This window comes from Aptenodytes patagonicus, chromosome 6, assembly GCF_965638725.1.
Source record: "Aptenodytes patagonicus chromosome 6, bAptPat1.pri.cur, whole genome shotgun sequence".
Lineage (NCBI taxonomy): Eukaryota > Metazoa > Chordata > Aves > Sphenisciformes > Spheniscidae > Aptenodytes > Aptenodytes patagonicus.
This window is the reverse complement of record NC_134954.1, coordinates 12,587,843-12,607,365: the sequence shown is the minus strand read 5'-3', so window position 1 is coordinate 12,607,365 and position 19,523 is coordinate 12,587,843. Positions and strand designations below refer to the sequence as shown.

General features: G+C 49.4%; 1 protein-coding gene across 4 annotated transcripts in view; it reads right to left on the bottom strand.

Moving 5' to 3' along the window:
* Positions 1-14,125: 14,125 nt before the first annotated feature.
* ARMC9 (armadillo repeat containing 9) overlaps positions 14,126-19,523 on the bottom strand; it is a 73,448-nt gene continuing 68,050 nt past the window's right edge. For all 4 annotated transcript variants that reach the window (XM_076341180.1, XM_076341179.1, XM_076341182.1 and 1 more), the window contains one exon: positions 14,126-16,886. In XM_076341180.1, coding sequence (XP_076197295.1) covers positions 16,864-16,886 — 23 coding nt within the window. In that variant the 3' untranslated portion in view covers positions 14,126-16,863. The remainder of the gene's footprint in view (positions 16,887-19,523) is intronic.

The following is a 19,523-nucleotide window of genomic DNA, read 5'->3' as shown; positions in this document are numbered from 1 at the left end:
CCAGGCACCGAAGAAAACAAGCCCATGAGGGTGGGGGATGGAAAAAGCCAAGACGGATGGGAACGTGGGGTTGAGGAGGGAGACATGCTTGTGCTGCCCAGACCCAGAAAGGAGGGAGGAGGATGTTGGTGCGCTTGGCTCTGGGAGGGTAAGGGAAGGACCCATCCCGCTGCCGGAGGGTACCACTCACATCCTGGACCCTCCCAAAGAGCAAAGGTGGAGGAGAGGGAACCACGATGGAGAAGTTTCCAGGTTGGAGGGTTGGGAAAGCAATGTCACCCAGCGCTGAAGCCAGCAGTCCTGCCCGCAGAGATGCTCCTGCCGGCTGCAGGCACCATGGACCCGTCCTGCTCAGCCTTGCCACCCTGACTGTCCTGCAAAGCTGGCCACGGGCACAGGCTGAAGGCGAAGCCCTGGTTGGGCATCAGCCCACAGAAACCACTCTCCCAGCTCCGGCCTGGGAAGGGCTGGGCTCAGGGGGGGGAGGGCGGGGGTTGCATGCTGCGCTTGCAGCCCCAGGGAGCCCTGCTGCCTGGGGGGCTGGCACAGACCCAGAAGCCACGAGCTGCAAGGCGCCGTGTTTTCTGTCGGGCAGGAGAGCACTCGCAACGTCTCTCATGAGTCAGATGGAAAGGGCGGCTCAGGAGTCACCTGAGCCCGGCGGCTGCCTGCCCGCGGCCCCTCTCCAGCCCAAGTGGAAAAACATACAGCCCCAGCGCAGAGCGTGCCTGCCGAGACCCCGAGCCCCCTCCCAGGCCGGCAGACACAGAAACGCTCACGTTAGCCTTTTTTGGCCAAATCGGTTTAGGAGGGAGGCAGAGGCGACTCAGACATCCCTGGCCCTGCCGCTCTGCTCACCGTTAATCATCGCTCCGCTGCTGCTCGTCGCCTGTGCCAAAACCTGGGCTCTGCTACAGCCACTGGTGGGTCTGTCTCCAGCAAGAGATGGAGCAAGGGAGAAAGAGGGCATGCGGCTATGAATTCCCGCCCCCCCCCTTGGCTAGAGCTACTGGATTAAGGCCATGGCAAAGCTCCTTGCTTCTGCATGCGCAAGAAGGGAGGGCAGCACCCAGCACCCATGGTGCCACCCCCGGGCAGGCACCCGCCTGGCGCAGGGGATGACCCTTGCATGGACATCGCTCCCCTGCCCAGCTCAGGGAGGTGGTGGGAGAGGTGGTGACAGCAATTTGCTAGCCTGGGAGTATTTTAGCCATGCGAGAGTCCTCAGGAGAGAAGAGAGCCGGCACACCCAGCTGCATTCCTGAGGTTTGGTTTCCATGGTGGGATGTTCACCCGACGGTGAAGTCATGCTGTGGGCTGAGATGGCCAGTGAGTTAATGCATGGATCCAGCTCCTTCCCTGATTCACAGCAAGTGCGGCTACAGCCCCATGCCATCCGTCGGGCTGACAGTTCTGCCACGCTGCCACAGCTCTGATGTTTCTAGCATCTTGGTCTGGGGAGGCTCCAGACACCGCTGCTGGGTTGATCCCTGCCTCACCATGGGAAACCGGATCCTGCTGCAGGGTGGAGGGACAAACTGATGGCTCTCATGGGTCCTTCCAGCCCTTTTGTATCCTCACGCTGTGCTCCCTGTAATGTTTTGCTTCTCTATCTTACTGCTGCCACTGGTGACAACAGGACAGAAAAGCACCACCCTAAGAGGTCATTCCTGTGGAGCCAAAGCCCCAAAGATCTGCCCAATGTTAGGCAGAGGTCTGGCAGGATGAAGAGCTGGACAGCGTGGAAAGAGCAGGATGGAAAGCCCATAGGTCCTCAGGGCGAGGAGGCAGGGATGCTCCCTGGCACCAGCAGCTCATGGTGCCAATGCCTGGCATGTGGCCGTGGAGTTCAGCTCTGGGGCCCCAGGGGATCCTGGCAGAGGAACTGGCCCTGGGGTGGCAGCCAGTAAGCCAATAAGATTATTCCAGCCTCTGGAGTGGTATTCTGTAGGTCTGGAGACACAGGAACGTGGCTGGGCTGCCCAGGGCCATCAGCTGCCCTCCCCATTTGCTCGGCTGGTGAGACCCAGCGCTTTTGGGCTGTGGTTATTAGTGCTAGAGGGAAATGTCTTAGCATGACTTTTCAGCAAAGATCAGCTCCTTTGCAGTTCAGTCAGCTAAAACCCCATAAAAAAGCATAGCTGTGTACGATGCATCTCCTGATCGACCACCACTGCAGCGCTTTCTGCACACACCCTCTCCGGATCGGTCCCACCCTCCTGCTGTCCCCAGCAGGCGTGGGCTTGAGGACGTGGGCAAGCTGAACCCCAAGGGGCCTCTTCTCTCCTCTTGCACACACGCTGCTGTCTCACATGAGCACATGACGCCTCTGGACTACAGTAGGACACGGCTAACCCTCAGACATGTCGGGGAGGACCTCTCCAGGTGCCGGCGCCCCCGTGAGCAGGGCGGTTTGCTTTTGAGATGGATCTAGACCTTCCCATGCATGTTTGCGTTCAAGCTATACCAGAAAACCCTACCTGCTTCTCATCTCACATGCAGCCAGATGCAGAGGTCCTAGCTGGGATGTCCCCAAGAAGCCAAGCTCCCTTTAGGGGCCGGCACTGAGCCACCAGCAATGACCCCTGCTCCAGGAGGGTACAAGCCACCTCCTGGGGCTGCCACAGCAGGTGACATCCCTGGGGACCGGGGAGGTGATGCTGAGGATGTGTAAGGGGCTGGCGCAGCCTGGCAGCCACCTGGGTGTGTATCAGCCAGACCGGGAAGTGCACGGCCAAACTGAGCCCAAGCTACAGCCAAAGAAAACCGGTGACCGCAGGGCTGTTTTGCACTAGCCGGGATGAAGTACCAGCCCTGCAAGCTGGTGCTCGGGGCACCAAAGGGTGACACAAGGCAGCTCCCTGTTTTGAGGACCCCACGAAGCTTTTCAGGGTTCTCCCAGCCCTTCCCCAGGCTTCGTTTGTTTGACACCCAGAGCCATATGAAGATTAAGTGATGTACCTGGGGCGCAGACGGACCCAGCCTCCGCTGCCCCCTCCCCATTCCCATCCCTGACCCCACGCACGCACCTAGGTGCGACGCGAGGGTCCCTCAAATCCCTCCACCCCTGGAAACGCCACCTCCCAGCCTCCCTCTTTCCTCCGGCCCTTCTGCCTCCACTCCACGCTAATGATATTCATTTCGCTGCCTTTTCCTGGGGCGCCGGCCCCTCCTGTAGCAGCTCTAGGCTGCTCTCCTCCGCCGGCTCCCAGCTGCCCTCCAGCCCGGGTGACTCACACTCAGCACACACTGAGCCCTTTCAGCAGCCCTCGGCCCCGAACACTGCCCCAGTCTTCCCAGCGCTGGCGTGTCGAACCCCCCCCCCCAGCGCCCGCTGCTGGCACAGGCCCCTGGCCAAGGGGAGACATCCGCGCCCTCGCTAAGAGAGCAGCTTTCACGGCCGAGAAGCCGAAGCCGTTCCCGGCGTGATCTGGGCCAGGATGAGGCGCAAGCAAGCGGTCGACCGGCTGGGACAGACTCGTAGCCCGGGTCCCTTTGAGCAACGGCCAGCAGTCTAAAAAAAAAAAAAATAGATGTATTTGAAAAGAAAAAAAAAGGCTCACAAGCTTCTAACGGGACCATTCTTGGCTCTGACAGACGAAACCTGCCAGGAGCCTTTTCCTCCCTTCTGCCTTCACCAAACTTTCTCTGACCAACAGCGGGGCTCTGTCTGCTGTGCAGGGATGGGGACAGAGAAGGGGCTCCTCTGTTCCCTGGCTCCCGGCTGGCAGTGGGGTGGGCACTGCCGTACAAACCACCCCTTCGCCTGGAAACGTTGCAAAACCCTCCACTGGAGGAGCCCCTGGAAAATCCCTTTGCAGGAGGAGTTCCTCAGGGCCCGGGCTGCGCAGAGAGCAGGCCGGAGGTACGCTGCCTGCAGGACAGCACCATCCCCTGTGCTGCACCGGGTCCTGCTTGTGCAAGGGTTCTTGTCGCCCGCCCCGGGGACTTGTGTCTCATGGCCTGGGGTGAAGTGCTGGAACCTGGGAAAGTCCACGCATGGTGCTGCAGGGGAGGGTGGGACTTGGGTGTACCCCAAAAAGAGCCTTACCCACCTGCCACAGCCTAGCACCAGGGCTTTTCAGCTGCCACAGCCTCTCCAGCAAGGTGTGCACACCCCAAGGGACACAAAGAGAAAGGTGAACTCTTGTGAGCACGGGTGACACAGCAGGGACATGCACAAACCCAGGGGAAGCCTCCGTGCACAAGGTTGCACGAATACCTCCTGCCTCTTTCCTTCCTGCCTCTCGCTGCCTTTTTTGCCTGTTTCTTTTCTGTTCAGTTTGCCATAATACCCAAACTACCCGAAAAAACAGCCACAAACTCCTCTGCAGCAGAGGCAGAAATGCGTGTGTGTCCCGGGGGGGTCATCGTCATTGCAGCTCTCAGCAAAATGAAGGGGCTGACCCTCACACCCCAGGCAGCATCGCAGGGTCACCAACGTTGCCAAGCTGCGCCGATTTACACCTGCAGAGCACGTGGGCCCGCGTCAAGGCCAGGTCTGGGCTAGGGAACAGGGCTAAGAGAAAGGGGAAAAAACCTACAAACCTGACTGTCAAAAACCGCAAGAGGCAGGCAGCCAGGCTCGGAGGGGAATCCCTGCCCGGGGTTTGCTACGGACTCTGATGAGTCTCCGCTCTCGCCCAGGCATCTCTCCTTGGAGGGGACAGCAGAAGGATGCTGCCCAGGGGCCAGGCTTGTTTGTTCTCTTCCAGAAGCAGGGCCAGAGAGATAAAAATCTCAAAATCTTGGTGGGAGGAATGCAGTGTCTGAAGGGCTGAGATGGGCATCGCAGCCACCCTCCCCTCTGGGTGTTTGCCAGGTTTCAGTAGGGAAATCCCTCTTCAGCTCCTACCTCCAGTGAAACTGCCACAACAAACTAAGTTGCATTTTATAAGCCCAGACAGAGGGGTGAGGGATTTGCAAGCTGTGCTTAACCTGGGAAAGGGCACCCAGAAGCCGCACTCGTGGCCATGAGGTCAAGCCGCCGGCGTGTGGACACCACTGCCAGCCACCAGCAGCCACAGAGCGCCCTGCGACCGGTGGCAATGGTCCCACAGCCCCTGCGCAGGGAAGGACACGGCTCGTCGCCAGCCCCAGCGTGCGCATCGCAGCAGTGAGTGCAGCCCACAGGGCCAAGCTGTCTCGGAGCAGAGAGCAAGTGCTCAGGCTGTGGCGGAAACAATGCCTGGCAAAACTTTTCCCACTCCCTCCCTCCCCAGTTGTCCTTCCACCATCACCTGATTTGTTAAAGACTGGGGGGATGGATCCTATCGCCCCCTTAGGACAGCCCAGGGAGTGGGTGGGGAGGATGAGATCCACCGCGGGGGGCAATGGCAGCTGTGCCAGATGTTACGATGCCGAAGGGGGGTGACGGCAGCCACAGGGAAATGGCTGATGGATAAGGCTTAAACGTATACTGACCCCTGGGAGTCCTAGAGCCCAGAGGGACCCCATTTCCCAGGCCCAGTGTTGCAGAAGTGGGGAAAGGGCCGGTGCACATTTCCCACGCCCCAGCCTTGCAGGGCGCTGGGTGCTGGGGTGCGCAGGGAAGGAGGGGAGCCCTGCCCCTGCAGGCAGCTCCATCCTGGGCTGGTCCCGCATCCTAGGTGGGTCCCAGTCCACTGGAGCAATCCGGAGGCACCCGCCACCCGCTCACAGGGCTGAGGGGCCAGTATCTCCACCGTTCCTGTCGGCCTTGGGATCAGTCATCCAGCAGCAGAGCCTTGGGCCAAGCCATAGCGCTGCCAATAAAATTATCTTTGTTGCTTGTAAAGGGAGAACCAATACATTTCACACCCAGAAAATACAGAATTCTTTTCTCAATAATCTGGAAAAGCAACTGATATATGTATGGAGGAAGGGGAGAGGCAGAAGAATGTACACTGTATTTATGGAGCTTTTATTTGTCACCGGCTCCTGCACAGCTGCTCTAACCTGCTCTAACCCACTCTAACCCACTCCCTCCTTTGTGCCAGAATAAATTGTCTGAGTAATACCCAGCAAACACACTGAAGCAACACAAACCTGACCAGATGCTGCCTGCATAAAACAGTGTGACAGGGAAAAGTAAAATTCAGGCTGCGATCAAAGGGGAGGTGCATTAGTCCTTGCAAGGAAGAGACCTGTTGCACTATTACTTTGCACCCCGTTAGCTGTAGGTGGTATAACAAAGGAAAACCTGGGCTGGGTTTATGCAGCCCCAATCTTCGGCGTGGGTTGCACGTTCAGTGGATGTGGAGGAAAAGCCAGATCCCATGTAACAGCTCTTAGCTGATGCAGGTACAGCATGGGCCAAGTTTATGCAGATGCAGGATCAAAAGTTTTGCAATTTCATTGTGAAACTAATGGGATGTAGGTGCTATCCCGCCCCTGCCTCCCCCCGAACCACACGAGTGGGGGAGACACGCGGTTGTCCTGACAAACAAAATCTATTTCTAGCCCTCAGGGTCACAAATACTAGCTTCAAACTGTGCCTGGAAAAGAAAATAAGCATAAGCTAGTACTGATCATGTTAACATTTTAAGTTTCCAGGCAATCTCCAGCTGCAACCCCCTAAGCACAACATTGCAGGTCTCCCAGTGCAGCAGCTGCACCCTCCCTACACGCAGAGCAACCCTTGCACCTTCACCCTGCACAAACCATCTTGCCCTGCTGCAGGAACACGTGACAACACTAGAGGATCACAAGAGTCACCCCTACCAACAGCAAACGGGAACCTCAGATTAAATAATAAGGGTTAAAGCAGGACTATCCCTAAAACTCACTCTACATTTCTGCAGCGCTCCTACCCAGAACCCTGCCCGGTCCCAGCTGCCTGCACTCCAGCGAGGCTCAGAGGCAGCCCCACATCTCCCCTGCTCTGTCTCTTGCAATCTCCCTATCTAACCCTGAGGCAGGTGCAAAGCTCTCTCAGGCTGAAAGGAGTTAAAATAAGGAGACACTTTTAAGCTACTACATTTGCATTTGAGATAACCACCCAGCACTGGAGCCACAAAGGTATTTCTCAACTTCCTTGTGATGTTCAGGGAGGTCTGAAAGTGGGTGTAGTGGTAGTTTCCATTCCTGATTCTTACCTCATCAGGAACAACCTCAATTTCATATTTATTCAATCTTTACTGCACCTAGACTATTGTATGACCTTTTCCATGGTTAAGAGCCTAACAGAAACTAATTGGTCCATATACGCTTAAAGGTGTGGAGGTCAAACTCCAGATTTGACCTGCTGTAAGAGAATCCATGAATAAAAATGGCACTGGGTAATAAACCAGGCTGAAACAGCTTTCTTGCCGATCTGGTGTTACACTAGCAAACCAGAGCTTTTCGCTTCTTTGCTTTCCTCTTCCTTTTGTTTCAGAGCACAAGTCTGCATGGAAAGCCGGGCATAGCAGCAGCGTGTTTGAGACAGTTGCTGCTCTATCGCATCAATTCATGACAAGACACAGAAGAAAAGCTCTTCATGATGAAAAAACTGATATCCTGCTCCTTAGGGCTGAAAAGAAGCCTGCAACAGCTCAGGCACAGTCAGGCTGTGACAGCCTGACTTGGAAGAGCTCCTGGAGTAGCAGGAACCTTGGCTGTAGAGGTGAAAAGGGAGCATCACCTCCCAGTGCAGTTTTGCTCTCTTTGATCCAGCCCCAGTGCACAAGGGAATGACTGACAGAGCAGAGATGTTGGGGGAAAAGCCTTCCCCGGAGTCCCTCAAAGCTGGAAGCACAAAGACCCCCCATCCCTGGTACCCAGTACTGCAGGGCGTTTGGATATTCTTTCCTCCTGATCAAACTGGGGGTTTAAAGGTGCCTGGTGGGAACTCCCTGGCGATGGAGCAGACGATCAACAGCCCTCAGTCCTTCCAGGGCTGTATGCCACATCCTCTCAGATCCCCCCGCAAGTGTTAAGGAAACCACGATTTCTACTCTCTCTGTAACTGGCCTGTGTCCAGGCCAGCCACCTGTGCCAGCCCTACACCAGCCCCTGCTGCCATCCATCCAGTTCCTCTGGTGCACAGCCGGGCTCAGAAGAGCCTTTCCTGAGTCTTACTGTGCTTCTACCTGTAGCATGCTGTGGCCTCACCACTTCCATGCAAACGAACGCAGTTGCACCCTGTCCCGGTTTTGGCTGGGACAGAATTAATTTTCTCCATAGCAGCTGGCATGGTGCTGTGTTTTGGATGTGGGACCAAAGCAGTGCCGATAAGGCAGGGATGTTTTAGCTATTGCTTACACGGTGTGAAGGCTGTCTCTGTTTCTCACGCTTCCCTGCCAGCGAGCAGGCTGGGGGTGCACAAGAAGCTGGGAGGGGACAGAGCTGGGACAGCTGACCCCAACTGACCAAAGGGATATCCCAGACCATGTGAGGTTGTGCTCAGCAATAAAAACTGGGGGAAGGAAGGAGTTACGGTGTCTGCCTTCCCAATTAACGGTTATGCATGATGAAGTAAATGCTCCTGCTTTCCTGGAGATGGCTGAACACCTGCCTGCCTGTGGGAAGCAGTGAACAAATTCCTTGTTTTGCTTTGCCGGCACACACAGCTTTTGCTTTACCTATTAAACTGTCTTTATCTCAATCCACAACTTTTCTCACTTTTATCCTTCCGCTTCTACCCCCCATCCCACCAGGGGGGGAGTGAGCGGCTGTGTGGGGCTGAGCTGCTCACCAGGGTTAACCCACAACACACCCCCAAGGTTGTGGTGATAACACCCCCTTCATCATCTCCAATGCGCCTAAGCAAGGACCTATTTGCCCAGGAGCTGATTTTCTAGCAAGGACGGGGTATTCCCGGTACAAACCACGCTCACAGCCCAGAGGAAGGTCATTCAAAGAAACACGTGGGCAACACCAGTAACCATGCCAGGCAGCAGGACCAGTCAGCTTCACAGAAGATACGGCAGTCTGTGACCTGCCGCTTTGCCCAGCGCAACAGCTGGTGTTGTGAGAAAGAGGCAGAATATGCTGCCAGCTCATCTAGCAACCCACTGTCCCCTTCCCATTGCCCAGGAGTGGTTTGAGAGGCATGTAATGAAGCACAGAGGTCTCACCCTTTGCAACGTAACACTTCAGTGGCTGACTTGCCCTAAACTGTTCTCATTAGGAAATGGTTTTGCATAAAGTACTGGCGTCAGAAGTCAGAAGGTAAAGCTAGTAAGAGATTTTAATCAGCCCCAGCACAAAAGGAAGGAGATTCCTGCATAATACCAGAGAAAAGCTCTCCCTTGGGATCTCTTTGGGATCAGGTCTGCACTGCGGGAAGAGGCTGTGGTACACGTGAAAGGAAAGGGGCTACAGCCAGCAAGCACCAAGCATCCAGCCAATTTTCAGAGAGCTCCAGCCTGGGACGAGCACCTTTCAAAGCCTCCTTTGCCTCTGTAATGCATGAACATGATCCAGCCCTATGGAATAATTCCCATTGCAGGAAAAAATAAGGCAAACCCCCTCAAACAAAACAAAAAGTTAGAGCGAGGGAAGGAAGCAGAGACAGGAAACTACACAGACACTCTTCAGAGAGGCCACTGCTGCAGGATAAAGGGCCAGATTTTTATGCATGTGCTGAGGTTCCTTCTGAAACTCATTTCAGGCACCTGAACAAAACAATCAGCTTTCCACAAAGGCTCAAACCATCCCCTGCTGCCAGCAAGGAGAGAGTGCTTGTAGAAAACTAGCTACCTCCTCACAGCCGCTTGGGGGAAGCTGGACTGGGTTGAAATAAGGACATATTTCTATCTCACCAGCAACAAGTAATGAAAATAATGAGACTTACAGCAAGGACATATGTTTTTTCAGATTGGATTCCACAGACACAAATGTGTTATTGTTACCAGAAATGTGTAAGATCACCTGGGTTGGTTTTGGTTAAAAAGCCTTGGTCTCTGCCCCATGCATGAACGCAATCCAGGAGCCAAGACACCCTACTGGCACTCGAGATGAAATCAATTCTCATTGCTGCCATTTTGGGGTGGCTTGGGAAGCGACATACAATTGCTGATACTGGCTTCTGCTTTAGTTGCTGTAAAGGTGGTTTCAGAGAACCTTGGAAGCCCCAACAAGATTTGTGGACGTTCACAGTCACTTAGACCTGCCTTCCTGCAACACTCAGCACAGCTTTGTGAAAACCTGCATCATCACCACCTGCATCTTCAGAGTCATGAGGATAACAAGGGCTAGAGAGAAACACAGTCTTATGATACTCTCTCCTTGCCCCTGCCCAAAGCACGCTGAGGTTTTAAACTACTGTACAGGAAACAGCCATTTAGCTACTCAAAGTTTTTCATCTATGTGGAAAACAAATCGGAAGTAAATTATTTCTCTCCCATTCTGCACAAATGGGGAACCATGCTCTGCAATGTTCGGGTCCTGAATTTGAGTGAGAAGATGACACTAAACTTCAGGTCAGTTCCATGTATGCATGACTGAAAACTCAACCAGACCAATTTTTAAGTTTTGGGTGAAGCAAGCCAAATTCTTCTTGCTGTTACCGTGTATTGTGGTAGCGCCTAAAAGCCTTAGTTATGGGCCAAGCTGCTCGTGTCCTCATGTCACATAAGCACTGAAGTTGACTGAGCTATGGGACCAGTTGTGCTGGCTCCCAATCCATTACTTGCCCCCAGCTGCAGTGTGGCTACACTGGCACAGCCAGCCGCTCCAGACTCCAGTCCCAATCCCTGGATCTGGGCAGAAACAGGACAGCGATGTCGGCTGTAGCCAGTATTGCCAGGGCATGGCTGGAGTGATGGGACCCTTGAGAACCGTTGTTGTACTTTGCCTGTGGACCACTCTGTGAGGCTCACGACTAGGAGCTCCCTGGCACGGAGCTTAGAATCATAGAATCATAGAATCATAGAATCATTGAGGTTGGAAAAGACCTCTAAGATCATCGAGTCCAATCGTCAACCCAACACCACCATGCCCACTAAACCATGTCCCTAAGCACCTCATCTACACGTCTTTTAGGTCTTTTAGCTTTTGGTGCAGTTAGTCAGGACGGAAGTTTTGGCTGTTTCAAACAGCCCAGTTCCCACAGGGCTTGAGGATGGAAGGGGCTTAATCGAAACAGAGCTGTTTTCCTCAAGTCCCAGAGCTGCTTCATTTCAGTTCCCAGCTGTTCACCTAGAAGAGGAGGAAAAAGAAAAGAGCCAGTTTCGTGGAAAATCATGGTAGGCCACGATCTGCTGAGTTAACAAAAAAAATTAAACAAGTCATCTGCTTAATAGGAGCCAGTCCATTAGGATACTGCAAATTCAATCCAGGGGGAAAGCAGTTGGAGAAAAGGGTAAAAATTTCAGCGAGACATGCTGTTTGACAAAGAATTCATTTGGTGCTAATGGTCCTGCTTCTTGCTATCAACATGAACCACGCTCCCAAAAGGCAGTGCATGAGCAGACATGAACAATAAAGTGATTTGTTCTCAGGAAGCATTCAACCTCTGCCAACAGTCAACCGGATCCAGATGAGGGCTAGGGCAGTCAGACCGGCACATGGCAGACCAAATGAGGAACTGTATCACTTGGCACAGAGCTGCTATTTCCAGCATTTACATCCCATCCTCACGTTAGCTCAACTTTTTCACTCTTCGGAGAAGGAGGACTATGTGTCTAATGAAATCTGGATCTACAAAGGCCAGAATTTTTCCTTGAGAGCAGCAGAGGGAGGTGTCTTCACCTCCTAAAATCCCTCAGGGTGGTCTGATTTTCAGATGGCCTCTGCATTCATAGCTGTCAGCTACAGCCTAATATATAAGGCACCTGAAACATCTGCAGGACAAATGTTACTGTTTCAGGTATCCACTCCTCTTTATTTGTCCTGTTTATTAGCTCTCGGCATCATTAAAAGAAAAACAAATAAAATGAAGTAACACTTTAAAGGCTTTTAAAATTAAAACCAGCAAGACATACTGGAAATCATTTTTTAAGTTAAATACAGTGCTAGGTCACTCATACTCAGAGTGACCAAAATAACGGACACTCCCCAAACCTGTGGACTTAAAAATCCTATCAGAATGGCATTTCCTGTATTTGAAGAAGATAAGAACAAAACAAGCATTTAAAGCAGTCACCTGGATTTCTTACCATTTGTGTGAAGCATTTTCACTTTCACTGCAACAAATTACCGCCCTAGTTTCTTGGAAACTTGGACCATATGCCAAGGACTGCTGAGGGAACTTGTAATAAAAGGAGGACCTGTTCCAGAAAGTTATTAGATGTCCTGGGGTGTGCCACTTGGCCTGTTGTTTAGAGAGCATCAGATCCTTAAAGAGCGGAAATTTGGATCATGATCCTGTAACTGAATACAATGTCCTTCCACTGCAGGGTAGAAAGCAGCCTGGAGTTGGGAAGAAACTTGCTTTGAAACATCGGATCCCAACCACTGACAAGATGCCAGGCTAGAAGAATTACTAGTCTGATAACACAGTAGGACAATGTTCTATGTTCTGCACCCAGAAGTTGGTTTCTTTTTAAAATCTATTAGCAGCAGATTCCCATACAGCTTGGTCAGAACAGTCTGGTCTTAAGTACTGTTTTGTTTGCCTTGAAACATCTTGCTGTTTCTCATCCATCAATAAATTCTCAAGACTCCCACTCCTTTTACAATTTATATGAATAGCAGAGGTTAGGAAAGTGCAGCATGGCCTGGAGAAGCCCACATGGCTTAGTCACAGAGCTATTTTGGTACTTAGTTCCCACTGGGGTCAGTGGAGGTTTGCAAGGCTACATCTATATCCCCTTTGCTAGCCATGCCCACACACCTCCTTGAGCTCAGCGTGCCACACGGCACAGCCAGGTGTGTCCAAGGCGGCCTGCAGAGCTCACGCTCCTCGGTTAGATTAAGCTCACTGAGCAAGGTGTAATTCCCAGCTCTCCAACATTTCCTCTCTTGGGAAAGGGCTTGTTCCAATATTGAGCCAGACTGCAAGGACGTGTGAGGATGGTCCAAACTGCCAGGAAGTTCTGGCTCAAAGATGAATTCAAGCCGCAAGCTAAAAGGTAAGTCTGGATGTACTTAAATACCTGGGAGGAAGGTAGCCTGTTTGCTCTTCTGCTACCACTACTCAAAGATGTGCATGAATGCAACACAGCACTTTTTATCTCTACACTATAACCTCCACCATGATTTATAAAGACTAGTGGAACTTATTTTGAAGAAAACAACTCAAAGCCAAACCAAGCAACCACTGTCCCTCCCCATCACAGCAATGTTTCCTCCTGAGAACTTCCTTGCTTGTCTTCCCCTACACACCTAAATCCTCCAACAAATAATACTTCTGACACCAAACCAATGTCACTGGTGGCATCCCACATGCCTGGGCTCTCCTCATGAGAGACCATGAACAATGAGTGGTTCATGCCTGCTTTGCAACACTTCTGAGTAAACAATGCTACCTCTGCAGAGGCAGGCCAGGCTGAACAGAAGAGAGCTGTGGTTTCAACTCAGGTGGAGACAAAACTGTTGAGGACAGAATTTATCAATAATAAACCAGAGTGAAATGTAAACAAAGGCACACCCTTGTTCATGAAGCCCAACAAACCAACCTATCAAAAAGAAAAAAAAAAAAATCCCTTTAGAAGCATTTTTACCCTGTCACTGCCAGATAATTTTAAAGCACTTGTACAGAATGAGCATGCAAATTTAAATAGACTTATGCAGTTTATGTCTCATGTAACACTGTCCATAAACAAAATTACACTGAATATAGAGAAGTTCTATCCAAAAGGCATGCTAGCACCACATAGCACTTTGGTCCCAGAAAAACTTCCCTTGCAAATCTGTGTGTCATATGCAATAACTGTATTTGCTTAGTGTAAACAAAATCGCAGCCACTTTAAGTACAATCACACCCCTCTCATTCAGGCAGGCAATTTCCACTGCTCCCATTATGAATTTACCAGGGTGGTGTTGTATCTAGCAGCAGCCTCTACATGGCAAGTACAAAAAATACCTAACAACTTTTAAGCGTGAGGTGCAGAATTTGCTATGTGTGTGTTACTGCCCTCTACCCAGGGACCTTTCAACCCCAAATAGTGGAGTCCTACTAACAGCGGCAGAATCAACATTTTTCATTAGCGTCAAAACCTTCCGACTGGCATCACAGGGACTTTTTGTGAACAAGACAGAGAAAAGGAGGACACATTACTTCGTTGGCCTCTCAAATTACTGCTCAGCTGATAATTTATTTCTAAGCATATCCATAGTTTCTCTCAAGTATTTGGAAAATGAAGTTTCTTAAGCATTAATATAAAAAATAGTCTCAGTTTTCAAAATGTATACTCACATTCCAAAACATCTAAGAGTTGAACATGGAAAAATGTACATATAGAGTTCTGCATTGCAACAGGCCCGAGTAAGAAACAAACACACAAGTACATAAACTTCAGCTTGTTCCTTTCAGTCCAGTTCTGCAAGATGCATTTTCTTTTTCAGGAATCTTGATCTGCTGGAGCAGTTGTAGCCGTACGTACCAACCACCTTCAGCTGACTTGTAAGGAGTGATACAGCTTTGACCTCAACTAATGGTAAAGCCAGTGAGCTTTTGGGGTTGTTGTCGTGTCCGTCCCCCCCCCCAAAAAAAATAGTCTGCACTCAATACTTTTCAAAAGCTGCTCTGCATCTCAGAGAATCAGATCTGCTCCAACATGAAGCTCAGTACTGCTGTAAAATAAATAAAACTCAACTGCTGGAGCATTCTGTGTTACCCACTGGAGCATTCTGTGTTATCTGCGTATGCAAATGAATGTGCTTAGCACTTCAGCGTTAACAACTTGGCCACTGATATTACATGCTGGAAAAAAGACAGCATTTCAGAGGAAAAAGAAAAGCTGCCTACCCTGGAAAACCACCAGGTGAGTTTTTATGACTGTTTTCCACTACTGCCCTTTTGTGAACCAGAGGACATTTTCCCATTAATTGTGTTTATCAACTCTGAGAGGAGGGGGATGAATCTAAGCACAAGTCAGAGATATTCTGTGATTTCTTTGTCTAGCATGGAGATCTATGCAACAGGGGCTATCAAGTGTCTACCATCACTTTATGTCCTATGTGGTTTGGGGCTATCAAGTGTCTACCATCACTTTATGTCCTATGTGGTTTGGGAGTTGAAAGCAACACCTGTACCCTGCCTGCTTTGTGTTAGGCCTGTGGACACCCTGAAATTACCGAGCAGTAAATTGTAACTTCCACATGAGTATGACTAGATTTTAAACTGGGGGATGTTTTCTCCTACAAAACATCCTGATTCCAATTTTATTATCCAAAGGTGTTACCTGAACTTGTGTGTGGGAGCCCTTTCTGCAAACATCAGACACAGCGTGGTGTGTCATGGCAACTACATCACACGAGGAAACGGCCTTCGCTCTTCAGCTGCCACCACATACCAAGAGGCACAATTCAAGGTCTCAGCAGAAGCGTAAAGCTTTCTTCTGATCCTATGGAAATGATTGGTGGCTTTACAACTCTTTACTCTAGGGGAAGGTAGTGTCTCACTATTGGAGTTGCTTTACCTTTCAGGCTGTGTTCCACTTGTTTGTTTCTCAAGGTGAAACTCCAAAACAAAAGCCTCACTTTCTCCCTTTTTGTACCTGTTAAAGCATTTGCTTTTGAAGTCTGCCTATGGCAAATAATACACTCCCTGCTTTTTGTGCGTTTCTGCCGCAGCGGCAGCCAAGTTTCAAGGTAAACTGCATTTCTGGAAAAGTTGTTGCTGTTGTCCTAACAGCTGTGTCACATGAGGGGATGTTACTGAAAAGCCAACCCCCATTGAAGACTTCAGCGTTTCCTCTTCACTGTTACTTTTGAGAGAAACAACAAACAGCACTAGCTTTGTAATTCAGTGGCAGAACTAACTGCTGGTTTTTTATTTAGTGAAGGGCTTCCTCTTGCTTAGCCAGCACTTCATATTCACTGAAGACCAGCACAAATTCCATAAAGACATAACCAGTCATTGCTCAGAAGTGAAGAACATAAAAAAGCAACAAAGATCAAAGAAGATTGTCCACAGCCACACGTAAAGAGAAAGTTGCCGCCGATCTGTTCACATTCTCATGGTTTCTTCTATGAATGAAGAAACAAAGTTCTACATTCCAGTGGAAAAAATGGATTATTCATTCCACAAATGTTAAACCATAGAATTAAGAAAAAAACATAGGAAGAAGGAATAGGAGTAATTGCTGCAGATAAAGCTGCTGATCAGATCCTCAGAAGTGAGCATGGATGCTGCCTTGGGCACTGGCACAGTGTTTTTCAACTGCCACAGGTCAATCAGAAGTTGATGAAATACTTTCTCTCCAGTCTCTGGTGGCCAAACACAGATCTCACTCCACACAAGACTGCTCCAGGCAGTGAGGCTCTGCACAAATGGCGTACATTTTCCCTCCTAGTGCAGATCCTTTGAACACAGGTATCCCCCAACTCATTCACAAAGGCATAATTTAAAAAAGCAAGTGGCAGGCTAGTTCAGCAAGCAATATGTAAACAAGACAGTTGCTTGGTCAGACTCCTGTGCTGACCCCTACATACCATCTCCAAAGGCCGTTTACTCTGACACAGAAGGCAGAGAGCAAGAGTTTCTTCTCAAAGTGGCAATGTCACTTTAGAGTAAACTATCGGAGACATTGGGACTATATTCATCTCCCATATTGGTCCTGGGCTGCTGCTGAGACCTTGAATTGTAATAACAAGGCCCTTGTCTTAGCCAGCTTTAGAGACTACAACAGATGCATCCCATCAGATAATCCCTGAACCACTGTGCAAGATGTACACCGTGCCATGTCAATAACCTCACTCTCTTCTCAGTAGGTCGCCAGTAAAGCTCATTACAGGAAGCTGGCTCTGTCCTTCAACAATGTGACAGGTGATTCTCGAGGAAAGGAACTGTTCTCACTTCCTGTAGGACTGGCTGCCTGCAGAAAAACAGCAAGAAAGGGTCTGTCAGCTGAAAGCAGGATTTATTTCAAGACAGGAGCTGCCTGAGGGCAACACTTGTTTAACCTGTACAGTGACACAAACACTGCAAAGAACATGCACAAAGGCACCTTAACCACTGACGTTGCAACTTAAAAATGCAGGATGTATTTATGGCAACCACCTGTCAGGGGACACTGAAAGAACTTGTGGAGGAGCAGGGAGTCACCAGGGCCCAGTGACACCCCTGACAAAAATCATTCCTCATTCTTCCAGTAGAGATTTTTGTCCTACTCTAGCTCCACTGTGCCCTAGACAGAACTTGGTACACTGCAAACAGCTTGAGCAGGCCCGTGCAGAGGGGCTTGGAACAGGTGCAGAGTAAGGAACGGAATAGATTAAACCATTCAACCACATCCACATGGAGCACATATGTGCAGTTGAAAAAGTCTAGATTTGGAGGTCCACCTTATGTTCTAGCCATGTGTCATCCTTGTACCAGCTAGGAAGTGGAATCTACAGAAAATCCCAGCATGGCTGGTTTTATTTGGAGGAGCTTGGTTTTGCTTTGAGGTACAGCTTTAGAGCTCGGCTAACAGCATCGGGCTGCATCTCAGGCAGGAATCTCGCCCCAGGCCCGTAGCTGCACTAAGTACCTGTGCTTCCTCTGCATTCCTCAGGCATTCCACACACTCCATGCTCCAAGAGGAGCAGTCCTGCTAGTTCAGCTAGGTTTATGTAAAAGCAACTTATTTCCAGAAAATACACCTATAATAAATATTAAAAGCAAGCTAAAAATATGTCTCTAAAATAAGTGAGCGCATCAAGTTAAGTACAATCAGAAACTCATCTTTTTCTCATCATGCCCATCAGCTATAAAAACTTGTATTTCTCCAGAAATACCAAGAAATCCACAAACTGAGGACAGTCTTCCACTGGGACAGTCTCTCTTGATATGTAAAAACCTACATACCTATGCAGCAGGCAAATGGGAGGCAGCAATTGCTGAAATCTACTGATTGCTGATATCTGTGCAGCTGATACCAATTTTGACTTACAGATAAGTCAGCTAGGAAATTAAAGGAACAGTAGCACAGAGCTTTACTAGGGAAACATTAGGGGCTCACCTGCTTCAGATGCCCCCTTGCACCTTTAAGTAACAGCTGGGAATTTAATTACCAGGTTTGGACATAGGTGCTTAAAGCCCTTTTTAGTCCTTTAAAAATTTGGTCCTTATCACCTTCCTCTCACTTTTCCCAACCATGAAAACCTGTGTGAAAGGCCCTGCAACATGGACAATAACTAGGAGGTGCTCTGTGACAGCAAACAGCAATGCAGGATACATATACACAAAGTGAGTGGAAGATGACTTGTTTGCAAAATAATTTCTTTGCTATTTTTAGCAGGAAGATAAGAGTTTAACATTCAATTGCTGACACCAAGTCTGTCTCATGGCACATGTGGACAGATAGAAAACAATTACCTGGAACCCCAATAGAATACTCAGGAGAAAAGGTAAATGGACACATAGTAAGATGTGATGCCCGCTATACCTGCTTTAGGATGCACAGACACAGCAAAGATAAGAGGTATATTGTAAGACAAATCCTATCCAATAAAAGTTAGAAGAGCTCAAGTGTCTGGACTTACAAATTACATATACTGGCTCAACAGAGAAACCCAAGTGATGTAGAACTCTGATCACGCTCTGCTTTAATGCAATTTCAAAATAAAATACATTAATAAAATACATTATACACTGTGCCACTGGAAAAGGAACTTACTCCAGAGCCCTATGAGAGCAACATATGTATGTCGCATCTTTAATAGGACACACACACCCAGGAGTGTAAAGCTGCCCTGGAGAAACTAGAAAATGCAGAGGAGTTTTTGGGCACACACACACACTATGCTTTTCCCTTCTTCAGCAGAGCTTCTCCTTTTCAATGAGCTAGTGCTTTTGTAAATGAACCGAAACAGGAACAAGGGACAGACTCTCAGGTGTTAACACCACATTCAGTCAGGGCAGAACAGTGTTCCAATGACAGGAAACAGAAACAGAAAGCACTGATGTTGGAGGTAAAACACAGGGCATATGAAGCAAAAGTAAAGCAGTTATTACCTAAGCACAGGACTGTTCAAGCAAGTAGTCTCTAGGTCAAAACCTCCCTTAACCACCAAGGACATTCTTTTCCATTGCCTCACCTGTACTCCCTGAATGAAACCACCCCATCTCCCTGCACATGCAACTATGTGGAACAACAGCGAGTGAGCAACACAGAAGCCTTAGGAAGCTCTTTCCAGCTCTGTTGCTGATTTACTAGGTTATTTCAATTCTCTGCGTCTCATTTTCCCTACCCGTAATGAGGAGCTAACGATATACATATACCTCAGATTTCTTGGGAAGGTTTGCAAGGTATTATGAGTTACCATGTTTTTGTGAAATGTTTAAAGATAACAGTTACAGCTAAAAAATAGACCTGACGTTACATTGTGATCAAATAATCATCACTAAACCTCTTACGATATGTTTGGAATAAGAATATACAGCACATAGCTCCTGCCATTTTCATTGAGGATGGACCCAGAGGTGTATTTGAATCCAGCTAGTGCTATCCACACTCCAGAGAAAAAGC